General features: G+C 45.5%; 1 protein-coding gene across 1 annotated transcript; it reads left to right on the top strand.

Annotated features, from left to right (window-relative positions):
* The first annotated feature begins 1,930 nt into the window (after nt 1-1,930).
* Nucleotides 1,931-16,803, top strand: LOC146036573 (blue-sensitive opsin-like). Its single transcript, XM_083160534.1, has 5 exons — nt 1,931-2,318; nt 8,929-9,097; nt 10,583-10,748; nt 13,813-14,052; nt 16,293-16,803. The coding sequence occupies exons 1-5, from the start codon at nt 1,931-1,933 to the stop codon at nt 16,416-16,418; spliced, it is 1,089 nt and encodes a 362-aa protein (XP_083016660.1). The 3' UTR covers nt 16,419-16,803.
* The last annotated feature ends 4,482 nt before the right edge of the window (nt 16,804-21,285 follow it).

Raw genomic sequence — 21,285 nt, 5'->3', positions numbered from 1 at the left:
TTTCTCTTTAAAAACAAAAAAAAGGACAAGTTCTTACTTCACCATGCCAGTGGAAGTGGAGGGGGAAAATCATAGTGTGCCAAGCGCAGTGAGGCACTGTGCTCAAAGCATGGTATGAGCAGCGAGCCATGCAAGGGGACTTATACGGTGTCCATGGCGACCTACACGGCTAACTGGGGTAAAAGTTTGGTACTCTTTACTTAGTTGGGTGCCCACGATCTCCATCGCGGGCGTCGTGGGTAAAGAAATCGCGGTGATCGCGGGCATCGCGGCCAGTACATTAACGGCGGCGACGCGATGCCCGCAATCACCGCGATTTCCCATAGGGTTCAATGTTAAATTTAGTGCTGGCCGCGATTTTACATTCAATGCTTCAATGGCCGCGATTTGGCCATAGGAATCAATGTTAAATGGGCTACAGAGCCCAAATATTCACAATTAACACTTAAATGTCCCCCCAAATTTGTAACGCCACCCCACGATCCACGCCAACCCGAAGCGTGGCGAGCGCAGCGAGCCCGCGAGGGGCGGCGGTACGCGTCCTCCGACCTTTTCATACCCCCACTATCCACGTCGGCGTGGAGTTGAGAATAGAATAGTGTGGCGAGTGCAGCGAGCCACCGAGCCCGAAGCGTGGCGAGCGCAGCGAGCCCCGCGAGGGGACGCGGATACCTTCACAGGTAAACGTGGCCCTACGCGGGCTTCACAGGTATCCACGTCCCCTCGCGGGGCTCGCTGCGCTCGCCACGCTTCGGGCTCGGTGGCTCGCTGCACTCGCCACACTATTCTATTCTCAACTCCACGCCGACGTGGATAGTGGGGGTATGAAAAGGTCGGAGGACGCGTACCGCCGACCCTCGCGGGCTCGCTGCGCTTGCCACGCTTCGGGTTGGCGTGGATCGTGGGGTGGCGTTACAAATTTGGGGGGACATTTAAGTGTTAATTGTGCCTATTTGGGCTCTGTAGCCCATTTAACATTGATTCCTATGGCCAAATCGCGGCCATTGAAGCATTGAATGTAAAATCGCGTGCAGCACTAAATTTAACATTGAACCCTATGGGAAATCGCGGTGATCGCGGGCATCGCGTCGCGGCTGTTAATGTACTGCCTGCGATGCCCGCGATCACCGCGATGGGCGCCCAACTAAGTAAAGAGTACCAAAAGTTTTTCTTAATTGTACTGTGACTTATGGTATTATTGTTGTTTTTTGAGAATGTTTCATCTTATGACACTGTGGGGTGTATGTATAAAACAGTGATAATGGAGGTGAAGTGAGCCAGAGGAGAAGTGGCCCATGGCAACCAATCAACACTGTAACAAGTAACATCTATCATTTGCATAATATACAGAGCAGCTGATTGGTTGCCATGGGCCACTTCTCCTTTGGCTCACTTCTCCTCCCTTATCACTGTTCCGTACATCTACCCTCATATTTATTTATTTTATTTTTTACAGTTTCTTATATAGCGCAGCATATTCCGTTGCGCTTTACAATTGGAATGATGTGCTATGCCTTTGGCACACTTATCTGACATGCTACTAAGATGTAGTATGTACATGTATATGAGCGTCCCTCATAAGTATCTTAAAACTACTTTCCATCGGCATTAGGCGACTCTAAAGTAGATTGTCTGGAAGATTATCCCTTACCACCTTCCCAAGCAGGTCCGCCATTGCAGCTGGATGAAATCACTAAGCCCAGATTTCAGTTCTCAAATAAGCTTATGAGCAAAGGAACAATTGGGGTCCATGCCAGACCTTCTCTGTCTTGAAGCACTATAAAAGACACTCATTGTCATAACCTACATTGTACGATAGGGGCCAAGTTCTCTGTCTGTCAGGGGGCCACTGACGGTGTTTCCCAGAGGGCTTCACTCATATTAGCAGCAGACATCTCTTCTTTGTCATCATAACCCCCTAGGTTCCAAAATGATGAAAGGCCGACCAGACATGAGGATGGAGATGCCAGATGAATTCTACATCCCCATTCCTCTGGAAACCACTAACATTTCCTCCGTCAGCCCATTCCTGGTACCTCAGACACATCTAGGTACCCCTGCCGTATTCATGAGCATGTCGGCATTCATGTTATTCACCATCATCTTTGGCTTTCCGCTCAACATGCTGACCGTGATCTGCACCGCCAAGTATAAGAAGCTACGATCTCACCTTAACTACATCCTGGTCAATCTGGCGGTTGCCAACCTTTTAGTGATCTGTTTTGGCTCCACCACTGCCTTCTACAGCTTCTCTCAAATGTACTTCTCCCTGGGCACATTGGCATGCAAGTTGGAAGGTTTCACAGCCACATTAGGAGGTAAGTATATTCATTTACACCAGTGATGGCTAACCTTGACATTCCAGCTGTTGTTGAACTACACATCCCTGCATGCCCTGCATCAGTTATTGGGCGAGATGTACTAAAGGGAAAATGCGGTAAAACCCCTGTTTTACCGCATTTTCCTATGTACTGTTACCCGACTGCCACATCACCGCAGTGTAGGGTATCGCCACCTTTGGGTGGCGATAACCTATAGAAGCCTATGTACTTCTTTTCGCCGCCCGAGGCCTCCGCCGAAAAACCCGCCGACCTCCCTCTCTTACCTGGTCCAGGTCCTCCTGGACCCGGAAGATAACACCTTCCTCCCCCTAGTGACGCAGCCGGATGTCCTTCCGGCTGCAGGGGGTAGGAGGAGGTGCCGGGGACAGCTTGCTTAGCTGTCCCCGGCGTGAGGGATGCAGGAGGGGGCAGACAGGTGACGGAGACCCCCCGCACACCACATTCCAGGTATCGGGGGGGGGGGCCTCCGTCACCGCATTGCGATGCCAGCCGCATATGTTAGTACATATGCGGCGGCATCGCGGCAGGGGGGGGGGGTGCAAAGGGCGGCGATGTATTTTAATACATCACGCCCTTAGCATGGCCAAATAGTAAAACTGAGGCAGGGCATGCTGGGATGTGTAGTTCAGCAACGGCTGGAGTATCAAGGTTAGCCATCACTGATTTACACCCATCTACCTCACCTGCATACATGATTTGGTGTAAATACAGGTTGAGTATCCCTTATCCAAATGTTTATATTTATTTATATTTGAATGATGTATCTTGAGGTATCTTGCATTTATGTTGTATATAAACACATCAAAAACATGAAATACACACAAATATAGGTTATTTGTGCATGAAACAAGGGGTGAGATTTAATAGGATGAGAGATTTGGTAAGAAATCTCCATTTATTTTAAAGCGGCAATCATTTACACGGCAAAAGCAGTTTGATTTTAAAGTGTAAATGATTGCCGCTTTAAAAAACCTGAAGATTTCTTACCAAATCTCTTACTTTCTGATTCTCTCATCCTATTAAATTTGCCCCAAGGTTTCAAAACAAATTTTGAATGAAATAGTTTGTGTATAATCTCAGACACTGAATTTAAATGCCAAGAAATTATTTTCTTGCACATATTTAGTACCAGTTACATATTGTTTCCTCAGTGGTGCCAGTTGCAGATGTACCCAGTAGGTTTTTAGCCAAAAATAAAAAAATTAAAAGTACATTTTGAGAAGTATGGTTTTCGGAATAATTTGGATAAGGGATACTCAACCTGTGTTCACTATGGTAATACACTGCAGGTATTTGGATGTGTTAAAATAAATATATTTGCTTGAGAAATATAGGTCTATTCAATGAAGCAGTGATAAGAATGTGGCCAGTGGCAACCAATCAGCTTTGAGGTAACTGTTATGAAGTACATTCTATACAATTATACGTAGCAGCTGATTGGTTGCCATGAGCCACTTCTCCATTGGCTCAGTTCTCCACTCTTTTCCCTACTTCATGAATAGAAATAATAGCCATGTAATTAATTGACATACTGCATAGTCATGGGCCCAGACAGTTTAACTGTGTAGCTAGTTCATTAGAGTTTATTAAAAGTATCCTTTATGGAACAAATCCTATATGTTTATAGTGTAAGCATCCCGCACTTTAACATTTACAGCTTTGTCTAACTTTGGGGTGTTCATACTGGGGCGGGGATTTATCACAGCTTGGAAATATATAAATTGTTTAGAGATAATGGGGGCCGAGGGCCTGGCAATTATCAGAGAACCGCACATTCGGCATGAAATATATGTGATACCAGTAAATCCACTCAAAGCCAATGCTTTCAAAGCTAGTCTGCTACCTTGTGATTGCCTCTGTGTTTGTGCATGTGTGAGAGAGAAAGAGATGTAGTTTCACTCGCTGCCAACAGATGGCAGTGTTTCAGAGACACACAATCAGACAGTAGACATATATATATATATATATATCAGTCCAATGAAAGAGGCACACAAACGTTTTCCAACAGGTACAAATCTATTTTGGCATAATCGAGCGCTTTCGGGGAAATGTACCCCGTCCTCAGGATACCTGCCACAAAGTGTACAAAACAAACAGCAAGTGCTCCCCCATCCCCCCGCACATGTGCAAATGTTAATTACTCACCTGTCGATCCACACGCCGCCGAGCGCCGCGGTCCCTGTGTGACATACATCACTTCTCCCCACTTCCTGTTTGCAGCCGACTGCTTGATCTGGAACGCAGGCTTGCGTTCCATAACCAGCTACCGCCGATCACCAGTAGGCGGGGGATTCAATCGTCATAGCCCTCCAGGGACAGATGGATTCCCGGGAACTGTAATCGACAGAGAGTCCACAGAGTTTAATAAACCAGACATGCAATGCGGCATATATGTACAGTGAGCAACCCTGGAGGGCTATGACGATTGAATCCCCCGCCTACTGGTGATCGGCGGTAGCGGGTTATGGAATGCAAGCCTGCGTTCCAGATCAAGCAGCCGGCTGCAAACAGGAAGTGGGGAGAAGTGATGTATGTCACACAGGGACCGCGGCGCCCGGCGGCGTGTGGATCGACAGGTGAGTAATTCAAATTTGCAGGTATTTATGTGGGGGGGATGGGGGAGCACTTGCTGTTTGTTTTGTACACTTTGTGGCAGGTATCCTGAGGACGGGGTACATTTCCCCGAAAACGCTCGATTATGCCAAAATAGATTTGTACCTGTTGGAAAACATCTGTGTGCCTCTTTCATTGGACTTATATTTGAAACTCTTGGAGTGCACCGGACTGGATGTTCAGCTTTATTGGGAGTGCCGGCATAAAAGAACTGTATATATATATATATATATATATATATATATATATATATATGTGATATACCCTGTATATATGCCAGTACTCACTGTTACTCATTAAAAAACAATAACTTACATCAGCATGCCTAGTTTGCCATACCTTTGGATGCTTGACCACCTCGCATGTATGAGATATGTTGGATTTTAGCCCCAGAAGGCTAAGCAAGAAAACTTAACATTGACTTTAATATCTTATTAAGCTGTTTATCAGAAGGGGTCCGGCAATGCAGGAACATGTGCATGTGCCAGATTGAGATGAGTTGATTGGATGAATTGGCATTGCCGGGTTCCCTTCACCTCTGGGCCCCACAGTGGCAGAACATCCTGCAGTCTCTGATGTTCTGGAATTCTGCATAAGGACTTCATTTCATTGGGAGATGTACCATACCATCTAGAGCGATAAAGAGGAGAGAGTTAAAGTACCAACCAATGTTCTCCAAGTGAGATGATATTGTCTACATATTCTAGGCTGTATCCTCAATTGCGCGCTCCCACATTCAAGATCATTTGAAAATGTATGGATGCCAATCCTGGGACATATTTTCAATCCAGGGTTTCGGGAATGAAAAACGCTTGATCCAAGGATTGGCCTCCCTAATTAAACCCCCCCCCCCCCCCATACTCACATGGTGAGGCAGGAAGAAGGACGATCAGCAGTTGTGGGAGCGGTGGATGATCGGTGTGGCCAGGAGTGGGAGGCAGGGGTATTCGGCAGTGCGTCCCCGGGGATGCTGCATGAAGCGGGAGGCAGGGTTGTGCGCCGGTGAGGGTCCGGGCTTGCTGCCGGTGCTGGGTTCAGGGGTTACACCAGAAGGGTTCGGGTGGCAGTGGTGTGGCCTGCGCAGCATGACTGATCTGATAGTCACGCTATGCAGAGCCGCATGCCGGGGATCAGGAACAGCCGGGCAGCATCTAAGAGGGTGCTCAGACGCTGCCCAACACTAGGGGCCTTATTCTAGTTCACTCTTTCTGACAAATTCCTTCTTTGATGGACAAAACCATGTGCACTGCACGTGGGGCAGATGTAACTTGTGCAGAGTTAGATTTGGGTGGGGTTTTACTTCAAAGTGAGATCTACATTGCAGTGTAAAAATAAAGCAGTCAGTATTTACCCTGCACAGAAACAAAAGAACTCTCCCAAATCTAAATATATCTGCACATTTTACATCTTCCCCCCTGCAGTGCACATGGTTTTGTCCATTTAAGAAGGATTTTGTCAGAAAGAGTGAACTAGAATAAGTCCCTATGCGCAGTCTAATCCCAAAATCCATGGATTGGAAACTCCAATCCCGGGATTGAAATCCTGCCTATTTTGGGGCCAAATCCCAGCATTCCGCCAATCCCAAAACGTTATTGTGTGTGAGACAATGTATATTAATAAAGGAGGGAGCGAGAGATCGTTCTGTTGTTCATTAAATTGTTTAATATGTACCGGTAATCTGCAATGGTTTGGTGCGAAGGGAAATCGTCCTGAGGATTAGTGCAAGTGCGATTGTGTACTGTGTATAGTGTGTAACTGTCATTTTTCAAACACAGCTTGTAACATGTAACAAGAAGGAACAGGGATTCAGGAAGCAGTGCTACCGTTGGCTCCCTGAAGTAAAATTATGTACTTGTGTATTATCACAGCGCCCGTTAAGTACTGTCCTATTCAGCGTAGTGTCCCTTCAACATGGCGGAGGCAGTTCACGGTGCCTGTTAAGTAGCTTACGTAGTCAGTCAGAACGCTTACGCAGTCAGCGTAGTCAGTCAGAGGTGAAGCGAAGGTGAAAATGAGCCCGAAGCGTGGTGAGCGCAGCGAGCCCTGTAAGGGGACACAGAATACATGTGAAGTAATCCGCGTCCCCTCACGGGGCTCGCTGTGCTCGCCATGCTTTGGGCTTATTTTACACGTCCCCTCATGGGGCTCGCTGCTCTCACCACACTTTATAAAAATCAACTCTACGCCGATGTGGATAGTGGGGGTATGAACAGATCAGGAGGACACGTCCCCTCATGGGGCTCGCTGCAATCACCAGGCTTCGGGCTGACGTGGATAGTGGGGGTTTGAAATGTAGGCATTTGCCAGAATTTGACATGGAGCACTGGCAAATGCGTCCTGTGCTTTTTGTGCACAAGACGAACGTGCGCCACACCCCTTAACTCTGTCCGTCTCACTGAAGCAGAGATGGGCAGGGTTTACGTCCACAGCCGCAGAGTGTCTGGGACGCTCGTGCGTATGAGACGCTCGCGCGTTCAACTAACATGGTGCGCCTCTCTGCCGGCGTCCGCCACGGTCGGGGATCTGGCGGTTCCCGGCGCTGCATGTGAAGCGCATCCATGCTGTTCCGCCGTCTGCCAGCGCACCCGACCCTGTGGATGCTGGCAGCTTTACTCGTTACATTACACTACGCTGACTAGGCTTGTTATGCTGCCGCACCGTGATATAACACAAGTACCCAAAATGAATAGTAGGCAACACGTTGGGACTCGTCCCCCCCCCCCTCAGATGCCAGAGATGTGTGCTCCCCCCATCAGATGCTGGAGATATGCGCTCCCCCCCAATAGCCGGAGATGTGCACCCCGCGCCACCCCCCAGATATATTGCGCCGCCCTCTCCCCTGCCTAGTGGTCCTGGCACCTCCCTCTTCTAGTAGCTGCACCATGAGGGGAAACAGCGCTGGGCCTGCCTCCGGCATCCTCACAGGGATGACACTGCTGCTATGTCCAGCCTGGATTCCCTTGCTGCCGTTCTCCACTTCCCCCTGTGCCTGGAGCTCACCCCCATGTGTGATCCCTTGTGTGTGTGTGCACATGAAACCGTATATGACCCACCTACCATCTTCCTCTGTGTGTGTGACCCTATTGACCCCCCATCACCCCTGGTGTATTAACTCCTGCACCCCCCCCCCATTCTCTTGTGTGACACCTTGTCCCTCTTCCACCCTTCATCCCTGGTCTTTGACCTCCTGTACCACACATCCCCTGTATGTGACACCTTCCCCACCCTCTACATCCTTCCGCTGGGCGAGACCCCCTGAACCCACTATGTCTGTGTGTGACACCTTCTAGCCACTAATCCCCAGTATGACCCCTTGTACCACCTTCCTCTGTGTGTGACCCCTCTGTATCCCACTACCCCTGTATGTCTAACTTCCTGCCTCTGTGTGTGCAGTCTGTCCTGTACCTTCCAAACATCCCTCTCCCACATATCCCATTGTGTACCCTCCTACCCCTGTGCGAATGTTTTTTTACACCTTTTATCCCCGCACTACCTATCTATGTGTCACCCTGTACAAAGGGGCAGGGGGCCCTTCTCAAAATATGCTATGGGGCCAGGAGAGTTCTACTTACTCCCCTGGCCACATGGAATGTATAGCATGCGGACCTGTTGTTCCGGAAATGTCGGGGGGGGGGGGGGGGGGAGGGCTCAAGGGGGAATCGCGGGTGACTTCTCCTAGGGCCCTAGTTTATACCCAGGGATGATGAATGAATAAATAAATGAATTAAACATGTACTTCTTATGTACAGTAGTTTTTGGCCTAAACAATTGTCACCTCATTCTTTCTTTCAGAGGCTTTACACAAATATGTTGTAAAGTGATACAGAGGTTAGCATTGCTGCCTCACAGCCCTGGGATCATTGGATGAATGTAGTGGTCTGCATAATCAGTACAGTATGTGTTGTTTTCTGTCACCAATGACAATTTTCTGCAGATTAACAAACACTTTTTCCCCCCCACATAACCCTTCTAGGAATGGTCAGCCTGTGGTCTCTGGCTGTTGTGGCCTTTGAAAGGTTCCTGGTGATCTGTAAACCCATGGGTAGCTTCACGTTCAGGGAGACCCATGCCATTGTCGGCTGCGTCGTCACTTGGGTGATTGGGTTGGTTGCAGCTACTCCCCCATTGCTGGGCTGGAGCAGGTAACGTACTTCTCAGACAAAATCTATATCAGTTATGGAGTTTACTTTCTGAGCCCTGATCTTCTATATTCTATCATTTGGAAGGGAAAAGCCAAGGCAGTAACGCAAACTATGGGGGGGATGCACTAACATCCGCCACCCCACATCGCTGACATTCGCCGGCTACTGCATTGTTGTTAATCGCATATGCACTAGCATATATCACTATAATGTAAAGGACAATTTTTCTGATAAAAGCTTTCCTTTGCAAAGACCCGGGAGTCCCTCTGCGCATGCACAAAGTGATGGCGTCAGCCATGGGGCATGCTGGGAGGGATCCGTGAACATCGCGGCAGAGAGAAACCTATAGGCATTCTATAGAGTAAAACCACCTTTTTCCGGCATTACTCTATATTGAGAAAACTCAGTGATCGGGTTTTAGTGCATTGGGAAATGCAGTAAAACCAGATAACAGGGTTTTTACTGCATTTTCCCTTTAATGCATCTACAAGGTAACCTAAGTGACTCAGGACCGAGTTTGAGAACCATTGCTCTACTGTATGTAGCCATTTCTACAATCTAGGAAAAAGAGAATAAAAACCCCCAACACTTGAGCGCCTTAACCCCTCCACATGCGCATACACAGATATAAAATCAGAAGCTTATCTTATTCTGCTTTACAGTGAAGTATGTCAATCCTTGCTCCAAATTTAGCCGGTGTACATCATGCAAAAAGAGAATGTAAAACATCCATAGCGTAATCAAGTTTTAATACAGCATAAAATATGCTAGGGATGTTTTATATTCTCTTTTTGCATGATGTACAGCAGCTAAATTTGGAGCAAGGATTGACATGTGGAAGGGTTAAGGCGCTCAAGTGATGGGGGTGTTTTATTCTCTTTTTCCTATTTTATTCATCACGGAAAGATTGTGGAAAAACCTCCTTCGTTTCCCCTAAACACATTTGCTGCCTACCCGATAAGCGCACCATCTGTGAGTCCAAACCCATTTTGAACTATCTCTACAATCTAAACCAGTGGTCCCAAAACTTGTTTCTCAAGTACCCCCCCAACAGTGCAAGTTTTCCAGGTCTCCCTCCAACGCAAATAATTATTCTGGGTGACCTTGAAAACATGAACTGTTGGAGGTACTTGACCGAGTTAGGAAATCACTAAATTAAGCAATGTCAATTATTTTGAGGTAAATTTTGCACTTGTGACTTAAGTGCAAAGTGCGTCCAGCTCAACATAAGCCCCTTAGCGTGTGCTGGTCTTTTTGTATATGTTTAAAATATTCCTTCAATAAAACTAATAAAACATTGTGCAAATGAAAGATAATGAACAGTCGCGTTATTATTACCTGGATTCTCCAGTATAACAATGCAGTTTATTTAGCATTAATAGAGCTCTGGGATTAGGGCAGCTGCAGCTCCTCTCGCCATTGTCACATCCCTTTTATTTACACTTGATGACAAGCTCTTCTCATGACACATGTCCACTTTTGCAGGTACATCCCAGAAGGTCTGCAGTGTTCCTGCGGCCCAGACTGGTACACAGTGAACAACAAGTGGAACAATGAGTCCTATGTACTTTTCCTCTTCTGCTTCTGCTTTGGGTTCCCTCTCTCAGTCATTGTGTTCTCCTATGGTCGTCTGCTCCTTACTCTCCATGCCGTAAGTGGCTCTTTAAGCTACAATACATATAAGCTCGCTGCCATATTGTAATAAAGTCACAGTTCAGCTATAGCTGTACATCCATCAACAGAATGCACAGTGAAATGTTATATCAATCTTCTTTGATGTGATTTGTCATGCAGTTCTAGGACTGAACTCGTCTCGACTTGAAATTCTGTCTTCTAAATACGTGACCGCCAACCTTTAATGCTATTGGCTACATGTCACAAGTGATCACAATCTCCTCCACCGGCTGGAGGAAAATATCAGTTATTTTAGCCAATCAGATAGGACGTCAGCTTTCCACTACCAGGCTGCTGCTGACGGGTCTGGGTGTGGAGGGATGGGTGCCACAAGATAGACAAACAATAGAAATAAAACAGACACTAGGTCACATCCCTATAGGCCTCTCACAAGTTTGGTGAATGAAGTCTGGCACTTCACAAAAGCAGAAGTTGTCTTGTTAGTTGCTTCCAAAGAAAAAAGATCTGTTTAAACACAACTTTTTTTCCAAGCTAAAACCCTCTACCTTGAACATCTCTCAGGAAGGTGTGCGTGGCGGGACCAAGGGCCTGATTTTCCGGGGTTGGTGACCCAGGTTAAGTGTGAATGATAATTTGCTCTCTGGTTGCTTGAAAACGGTTGTGTTTGGCTGGGAAGGGCCACATGACGCCTGCAGATATCATTAGTGATAGCTGGAAAGTGACTGATGCTACATTTGGGAGGAACACAGAACACATAGAGAAGCTTTGCTTACGAGATATAGTTTGAAGCAAAGACTTTCACAAATTCTTTATTACTTGAACAAAAACTTTTTATTTAAAAAAAAAAAAAAAAAAGTTTAAAAAGGAAAAATGGTATGGTATTGTTCTTGTTATATGATACATAGAATTATTTACGATTGTAAACCACACCCAGTCCATTTTGGGCTGTCTCCACATTTGCATGACCACATTATTGTGTGCCTGCAAACCGTCCCCTTATGATGACACTGCCTTAAAAACTGGAAAAACCATCTTATGTCTGAAAGGGGCCAACCCAGGAATTTCCCCGGTCTGTGAAGTGTAAATGGGGGACTCGATCAAAACCCAGGGATTTTGCAGAAGAGAAAACCCCAAGTCTGAGCAGGGAAATTCATGGGTCGCAAATCTGAAAGGGGTATAATTTACTTGCATGCAGGGTAAGTACTGTGCACTTTTGTATGCAGCCCATACATACTGGGTGATGCTTAGTTTAACATAATACAGTATATAGCTTAAAGCAGCGGTTCTCAAACTGTGGGTCCTGACCCCAAAGTGGGTCCCAACCTTCTCAGCATTGGGTCACGACTCCATGTTGCTGACCATCAGGCTGATGACTTTTCTAATATCAGTTAGTGATTCAAGGTGAAAAAAATCTGTTGAATTGTCTGTTATGTTAGACTCCGTACATTATTTAGTGCCTCCATGTTCAATGCTGCCATGTATGTGCTGTCTGCTGACTACACGTGTGATGTGATGACCTTCTGCAATAACTTGCTGGGGTCCTGTAATTTAATTTTATTGTCTGACGGGGTCCCAGGGCAAAATAGTTTGAGGACCCTGGCTTAAAGTAATCATGAAATGAGGTGACTTTGGGTCTGTTTTATTGCATGTAACACATCTAAAGCTAAAGCTTATTGCTAAATTGGTTAAGATGTCCCGGAAATAGACTTTAATACAGTAATGCAGTTGAAAGGTGTGAAACATGTCCCTTTAAGTATAGGAACCTCAGCGGTGGCAGAATTGCCCTCTGCCCTTGTTACCCATTTTAATCTAATTTACATAATCCTGACCATGTACTCTGTTTTATTCCTTTGAGTCTACTAAATATAATGTCCTGTAATGTTACTTTATATAGGAAATATCATCTTTTTTTTTACACATTTTTTATTTCCATTTATATAACAACAAATGTCTATCTACTTAATTAATACTGTCCTTTTAATATAGTTAATAATGTTGATGTAAACATTAATTTTGCCACCAATATATAATAAATTGATGTTGCCACCATAAAATAATTTTTAATTCTATTTGTCTTCTTATTCCAGGCATGTCCAAACTGTGGCCCTCCAGCTGTTTTGAAACTACACCTCCCAGCATGCCTTGCTATAGTTTTAGCATTCCTTAATAGCAAAACTGTGGCAAGGCATGATGGGATTAGTATTTTCACAACAGCTGGAGGGACATAGTTTGGCTATGCCTGTCTTATTCAATACATAATGGGGCCGATTCAGGATAACTCAGTGTTATCAGAATTCGACCCAGCCCCGATGATCGGGGTTTGCGCATGCGCATTTCTGGGAAAATTTCGGGAATTTCCGGGTGAATTTCGATGTTTACCCAGCAAATGTCAATGATGCCCAATGATTGTGCTCAATATAAGTGGATTTTGACATAGACACCCAAAAAAAGTTTAAAAAATCAGGTCTACTTTTTGACCTGTCGACATTTTAAATGTTGTCATTTTGACCATGTCAGAATTTTAAATGGCAGCATTTTGACCATGTCGGTATTGTGACCTATGTGGTATTTTGATTGTAGGTCAATCATACTGAGCGGAACCCCACCAAAACACTGTATTTACCTAATTAGAATTTTAGAACTTGATCTGTCATTTATAAAAGACCAAACCATCCCTGTTTGGCCCAAAAAACTGGAAGGACTAAAAGGTGTAAAAGCTCTGCATCTATCGGAGAAAACAATATCAACTTATATTGAGCACAGTCATTATAGGGTCCAGTATGATCTACCTACAGTCAACTGCCATTCTATAAACTTGTGAGATTAATTTGGGCAGCTTCTCCACTTTATCTCTTCCCAAGTTTTGATACATTTCCCCCACAGCTTGTAATCATAGTAATTAAGGCTGAAAAACGACGTTAGTCCATCGAGTTCAACCTATCTAACTTGTAACTACTGACTTGAGTAAGTCTTATCTATAGGATTATCTTAGTGGCCGAAAATGTATCCAGTTTTGATTTAAATTCATTAATGGTAGTTGCTGCAATCACCCCCATCGCTGTGCTTCAATCCCTGTACAGGTCGCCAAACAGCAGGAGCAGTCAGCCACCACACAGAAGGCGGAGCGGGAGGTGACCAGGATGGTGATTTTTATGGTTGCTGGATTCCTTGTATGCTGGCTCCCCTATGCCTCCTTCGCTCTGTGGGCTACAACCCATCGGGGAGAAACATTTGACTTGCGCTTGGCCTCCATCCCATCTGTATTTTCAAAGGCCTCCACTGTGTACAACCCATTTATTTACATTTTCATGAACAGACAGGTATGTTTGTCTTGAGTCTTCTGTAACAAATATGTCTCCTGTATGTTGTGCGTTACTATCAATGGTTTTGATGTGCTTGTCCATGTATGATAAAATACATCTTTATTGGCTGAGGATGATCCCCCCAAATAGTATACTGTGCTGTTACATTGCATCGGCTTATACAAATCACAGCCTATGCTGTACATAATTCCAGACCCCACCTAAGCTATTGCTATGGGGACCACAAATTTGGTGTCCATTCCCTCTGTAGACTTCAGCCATTTTCAGCCAGCACACGAGCCTATGTACGCACACATAAGCCCTGTTTGGGCTTTCAGCTCTGGAACTATTATCCAAAACGCAGCTTGAATGCACATGTGGAAGTGAACTGTCTGCAATGCGGTGCTGTCTATAAGGGAGGGGGCGGGCTGCAATGAGGTGCTGACTATGAGGGGGGGCTACCTGGCTGTGTGGTGCTGACTATGGGAGGGCTGGCAGGCTGTGCAATGCGATGCTGACTATGGGAGGTGGGGGGAATACTAAGGCATTTTTTAGGGACACTACTGGTGGCATTTTATGAGGGACACTACTGGGGGCATCATATGTATAAGCAGGAGTATTGGGGGCATTATATTGCAATGGGCATCATGGTGCGAGGCATAAAGTGCAATGGGCATCATGGTGTGTGGATTAATGTGTAATGGGCATCATGGTGAGTGTCATAATGTGTAATGGGCATTACGGTGTATGGCATAATGTGTAATGGGCATTACAGTGTGTGGCATAATGTGTAATGGACATTACAGTGTGTGGTATAATGTGTAATGGGCATTACGGTGTGAAGCACAATGTGTAATGGGCATTATGGATAAACAGTGTCTATTGATTTAAGTAGCCTGTCATTGTTTGGGCTTGATTTGTGAGGCATACTAGGTCACTGTGTGGGCCTTCATGTTTATATGTCACTGTGCGACCTTCAGCCAGCCAACTTAAGCACGGAAAGACAACAACCATTCCTGCAGTAACCAATGTCTGGTCATTCAGGTTGCAAAAGTGAGGTGTCAGGTAATTGTTTTCCTGCTAGCTTACATTCCTTATAATTAGATCATGCCCATTATAATTAGACCACACCCCTTTTTCATCAATATCAAATCATGTATGAGGGTGGGGCCCATATTTTTTTTCTGTTCGCACTGGGAATCAAATTTTCTAGAAACAGCCCTGGTGCTGACTATTTGGGGGGGGGGGGGGGGGGGGGGGGGGGGGGGGGGGCGGTGGTGGTATGTGTTTGGGCAGCTATGCTAACTATCTATGTGGCTGTCTATGGGGGGCTGTGCTGTCCATCTATAAAGGGCTGTGCTTTATGGGGGCTGTGATGTCTATCTATGAAGGGCTGTGCTAAATACCACAACAGAGCTTAGTGGCCCTCGGGCTTCGTTGAATTTTTGAATGTGGCCCACACTTCTTAAAGGTCGTCTTAAAGGTTGAAGACCCCTGTTATACGCTAATAAATGTTCTGTTGGTAAGCTTGTTGGAGGGGCCTTTGTATCTCTTTATCAGTGGCGTAACTAGTCATCCCCCCATACAAAAAAAATCTGCCGCCCCCTCCCCATACAGGTATTGTAATTGTATTTTTTTAGCTGAATTCTCATTGTCCAGAGGTTTAATGCTCATTGCCAGGAGTTACATGTTAATTGCCAGGAGTTACATGCTCACTGCCATGGGTTACATGCTCGTTGCTAGGGATTTCATGCTCATTGCCACGGGTTACATACTCATAGCCAGGGGTTACATTATCATAAACAAGGGTTTCTTATTCATTGCCTGTGTTGTTTTGCTTGTTACCAGTGGATTACATGCTCGTTGCCAGGGTGTTACATGTCCATTGCCAGAGGGTTACATGCTCGTTGCCAGGAGTTACATGCCCATTGCCAGGAGTAATATATATATATTCCAGGGGCAATCCATAACTTCCAACTAGCGATATACTATACCCAGTGAGACCTCTAGCATTTATCGATCTGTCCAGAAGGACCACTAGCATCTGTCTCCATCAAGGCGGTGACCATTTTTGGAGGGACAATTTCAGCAGATTCCATATGGGCGGCCAGACTCAATAGAATCTGCAGAGACCATACGTCCCCACAGCGCCGGCTCCCCCAAGCCACTGCGGAGGCTGCAGTGCCATTGTTACACCACTGATCTCTGTTAATACCTACTCTTGTTTTATTGCTGTTTTTGTCATTCTGTTTCTACAGTTCCGAACTTGCATAATGAAGCTGATCTTCTGCGGAAAGAATCCACTAGGTGATGATGAGGACACATCTGCCTCTGGGTCTACGCAGGTGTCTTCAGTGTCCAGCAGTCAGGTGGCTCCGGCATAATGACAGTCGCACCCGGCCTCTGGTCTGCCATGTATGCTGCCATGGCTATGTGCCCTAAAATGTTTCCAGGTGACACCGCTATCCTCCAAGAACCCGCACACAGTAATCCCATAACCTCCACGCAAAAAACTATTCTACTCGGACACGTAGACCTGACATCATCAGAAGTCCCTTAATCGTTTCCTCAATAGATAACAAACATGGGACCCCTGTTTACAAAGAATATGTGGTCGCAGGCCACGGGAGGGTATACCAATTTCACAGTGTCAAGTATAGAAACTATTTTATTTGTTTTTGATGCTTAACGTTTTAAGATTCGTAAATCGTTTGAACCCTTTACAGCCAGAACATGTTATATCTGCAACCTGTCTAAAATAATTACTTCCCAAAGTGAAGTTTGTAGTCAAGCTAAATATGAGAAAAACGGGATGTGGATTTATGAGTTTCTGGAATGAATTATTTGATCATTGTGATAATTTACTCCTAGTGCAATATTTGTAGTTCATTATTTCATTTTCTTTTCATGGTCTTGCTAATTATTACATACCCATCCTGTGTTACAGTATTGCGTTCCTTTTACGTTGGAGATTGTGCAATCAGATGCTTTGCTTTCTGACCCTTCCCCCTATATTAAAATATACTCATATCCAAGAACACACCTTTATATAATAATTGAATAATATATACTTGCCTACATTAAGGATTTCCTCTTCGGGACAGAGGGGAGAAGCAGATGGGCATCAACGGGGCATGGAATAATGCCGTGATTAGGTATCACTTGCCTGGTGGGGATATTGCTATTGGTACACACTTGCATAAGGGGTGGAGCCAAACGACATGATTACCACAGAAACGCATATTTAGACCCCGTTCCCTCAGATTACACTCCATATTTTGCCCATTTCTATAGAAAATGGGTGGGAAGGGTGCCCAGCTGATGCCTGGATGGGACTTGAAAAATTAAACTCTATTGAACACGTCTTTAAAAGTGATAGCTTAAATGTCTTAGTGTATATGTGAAAGGGAAGCAAGTGAAGGTGAGATGTACCGATCAAACCTTCGATAGAGATGAAGTGTATACAATACCCAAACCAACCAATGAGATTCTAGCTATCATTCTATTAGCTCAATCTAAAAATGACACTTAGAATCTGATTGGTCTCTATGGGCAACTGCTCTACTTTACCTCTCTTGAAGGTGTGATACATTTCCCCCATAGGGGCCCATTTATCATTTAATATTTGTGGCTAAATCCCCGATAACACCCATTTATGGGGGTCAGCTGCAAACATTAAGTATCACCTAAATGTATCTAGGATGGACTGCGGCAGGAATCCCCGATCCCTGCAATGATCCCTCCTGTACCACCAGGTCACTATGGTGGATCCGAAGCTGTCCGATGTATCAGCTTCGCTTTGCGTCCCTGGGCTACCTCCATTCTGAGATGATGGTAACTCATTGTAGTCTATGGGCTACATACCGCTCTGCCACGGGTGTCAGCGATGGGTCAGCACTGACCGCACATGTGCTGACCCCCCGGTGCCTGGCTAAGCACATCGGAGGGAGCCCTGTCCCTGCACGTGCCGGATGATACATACCCGAAATAGATCCTGGGCATATTACAGTGCGATAATGGGCAGTAATATTCCACCCAGATCGAATTATAAATTCAATCCTTAATAAATGGGTCCCTTAGTAAGGCTCCTGGTAGGATGTAGAAACCTCTAGATGTGTTCTATATTGCACAGGCTGTATCGCAACTGCACCGTGGTTTATCATGACGAACATAAGCAATCCTAATGCAAAGGAAATTGGTCAGCACAAAGTATCCCACTGGTTTCTTTCATTTGTTTATACATTCATAATTATATATATATATATATATATATATATATATATATATATATATATATGGTTTCTGTCTTCCAAGATAATGCAGCAGCCATCACGATTCATGCTTCATAGACACAACTATAAATGATCAAACACAACTTTCTATGCAAAGGAAATGGCTAAATGGTATAACTGAAGGTTTTTGACTTGATAATGCTATAGCCAGAACACATCAGGTTGACAAATACAGTACATTGCTGCCTGGTGCTGGTGTATTGCTGTGGCAGTTATACCTTTATACATGGCCAGCAATGTGCAATTTGTTTTGTACCACTTCTTGTATATGGGAGATAATAACCCATGGGTTGTGGTATTGCTGTAAAGGACATTGGGGCAGATGTATTAAGCCTAGAGAAGAGATAAACTGGAGATAACTTGGAAGAGATAATGCACCAGCCAATCAGCTATGTTTGAAATATGACAGTTGGGATCTGATTGGCTGGTGCATTATCTCCTTCCACTTTATCTCCAGTTTATCTCTTCACGAGGCTTAATACATCTGCCCCATTGGTAGAAATATCTTGTTATAAGGAGGACAATAATTCATTGCAGATGAATTGTGAATGCTTGGCATAATCCATAGTCCCAACATTTGGAAGCACTGACCCGGGACTCCAGGAAAAGGGGGTGCGGCTTTGGAAAAAGGGCGTGGCGTCCTTCTGTGAGCTGCTGGCATGCCCCATTCTCTCTGTCTCCATAAATAGATGCTGTGCACCTCCCATCTGCCCCCAGCCCCCTCTGGGGGACACTGCTACCTATGGATGGGACAGTAATAAAGTCCTAAATCAATGGGACTGTACTGCAAAAATTGGGACAGTTGGGAGGTATGACAATGTCTCTGAAGCATTATCCACATTTAATAGAGCACAAGGGGGCTGATTCAGGCAATTTGGTTGGGGTATTTCCGTGCAAAATTCATGATCACTATTGTATATAATGTACCGTGAGGGGTTCCAGGCCTGTCTGTATATCTGTATTTCTTTCTCTGTAGGGAGTAGCTTAGCTTTGGACACCTGTCATCTCATTAAATAAACATATCAGATGCATCTCTGACGCTGCTCTCTGCCAACTGTGTCAAATTATTCCGGCTCAGCTAAGGGGGAGATGTGTCAAGCCTCAGAGAGTGGCACAAGTGGAGAAGATGCCCAAAGCAGCCAATTAGCATCTGTCATTTGTCTAGCGTGGTATTTGAAATGACAGAAGCTGATTGGTTGCTCTGGGAAACTTCTCCCCATTACCATTCTCCAAGGCTTGATACATACCACCCTAAATGTGTATATATTATTAAGTTTATCCGCGTTGCAGTCCACTTTGCCATTAATCCATGTACGTGACATGATGGGATATGGTTCTATGGTAATAGCACATTCATAGTAAAGACAGCAGGGTGGTAAGTATCCGGTTTTCAGGATCTTTGAAAGCATTTCACTTGACTTCTTCCGAGACTATACAATTAAAAAATGATAGCCATCCTTCCCAAGTGTCGGAGGTGTGCATTCCAGTCCTGCGGAGCTGAAGGCGCAGTTGTACCTGAAAAGGGGACAGTCATTGGGTGGAGGGGGTGGCTCATCTGATGGAGGGGCAGGTACTTTTCATGGCATCTGTTCAGTCATCACTGGCTGTTTTTCAGAGCAGAGCAGCGATGATCACGGGCTCCTCCAACTATGTCCCCTACCCACCCCCCCACCACCTGCAGGACACTGCAAAGACATGCACAAATAAATGGACACTATTAACTAAATATCACACATAGGGCGGGATGTTGTAACATCCGCGCCCATTATCGCTGGCTACCGCATTTTTAATAACGGCATATGCTATAACATATGCCGTTATTCATGCAAGGGACAGCTCTTGCGGTAAGAGCTGTCCCTTGCGATGCGGTGCCGGCACTGGACTTCCGGGTCTGTGACCCGGGAGTCCATCTGCGCATGTGCAGACCCCGGCGCCGGCCGCAGGGCACGCTGGGAGGGATCCGTGACGGATCCCTCAAACAGCGCTGCGGTAAGAAGCCCATAGGCTTCTGCAGGGATTCGCCAGCTTTAGCTGGCGATTCCCTCCGCAGCGCTGACACTGCGGAGGGGGCATATAGCATATAGAAATGCGGTAGAAACCCCGAAAACGGGGTTTTTACCGCATTTCTGCTATATAGCATCCCGCCCTAATCCTGGTACTACAAAACACATCAGGGTGTATAGTTACTAAAAGTGTGGGTTCATAGAAGTAAAGATGATTCCCAGAGCAACCAATCAGAGCATGCTTATCATTTATCTTGTAAAATGGATGGGGTGTGGCCTCAGGAAAGGGGTGTGGCCTCGTGGAAGGTGGTGTGGGCACGCACACGTGCAAAAAACATTTGTGCAGGGTGTGGGATCCTTCTCACACACACAGAGGAAGAGAGAGGACTGGCTGCCGCTGCAGCTGTCTTTCCCCAGCTCAATACACAGCACTGAGCAGCATGTGCTGAGCTGGGGAAAGAAGCTGTGCTGCTTAGGCAGCTTGTTATCTCTCTCCCCACTGCCGGGTTCCCTGCAAGGGAGAGGGACCTAGGACCATCCAGCAGACCCGGGCACGGGTGAAAAAGGAATCAGTCCCATCCCCTCTTGACACCACTGACCAGGGGTGGCCAAACTGGTCCTCAATTACTGTCACATTTTCAAACATGCTGCATTCATTCCTACTATAGATCCACAGGTAGCATGAAATACATGGACTGTTGGTAGATCTTGAGGACAGGTTGGCCAGTCCTGTTCTAGAAGATACTAGATAGAATCTGACTGGTTGCTATGGTGCCATCTCCACTTCTAACTTTCTATTGGTAGATGTGTGTTGTGTGACATCATTGCATAATAATCTTATCACTAATTAACTATTATAACTAGAAATAACCACACGGACAACTGAAGTGCCTTTTAAAATTGGTCAACCAGAATTTATTTAAATCTTTAAACTAAATATGTTGGCAATAAGAAAG

This window comes from Crinia signifera, chromosome 9 (assembly GCF_055691185.1).
Source record: "Crinia signifera chromosome 9, ASM5569118v1, whole genome shotgun sequence".
NCBI lineage: Eukaryota > Metazoa > Chordata > Amphibia > Anura > Myobatrachidae > Crinia > Crinia signifera.
This window is presented reverse-complemented; position numbering and strand designations above follow the sequence as displayed.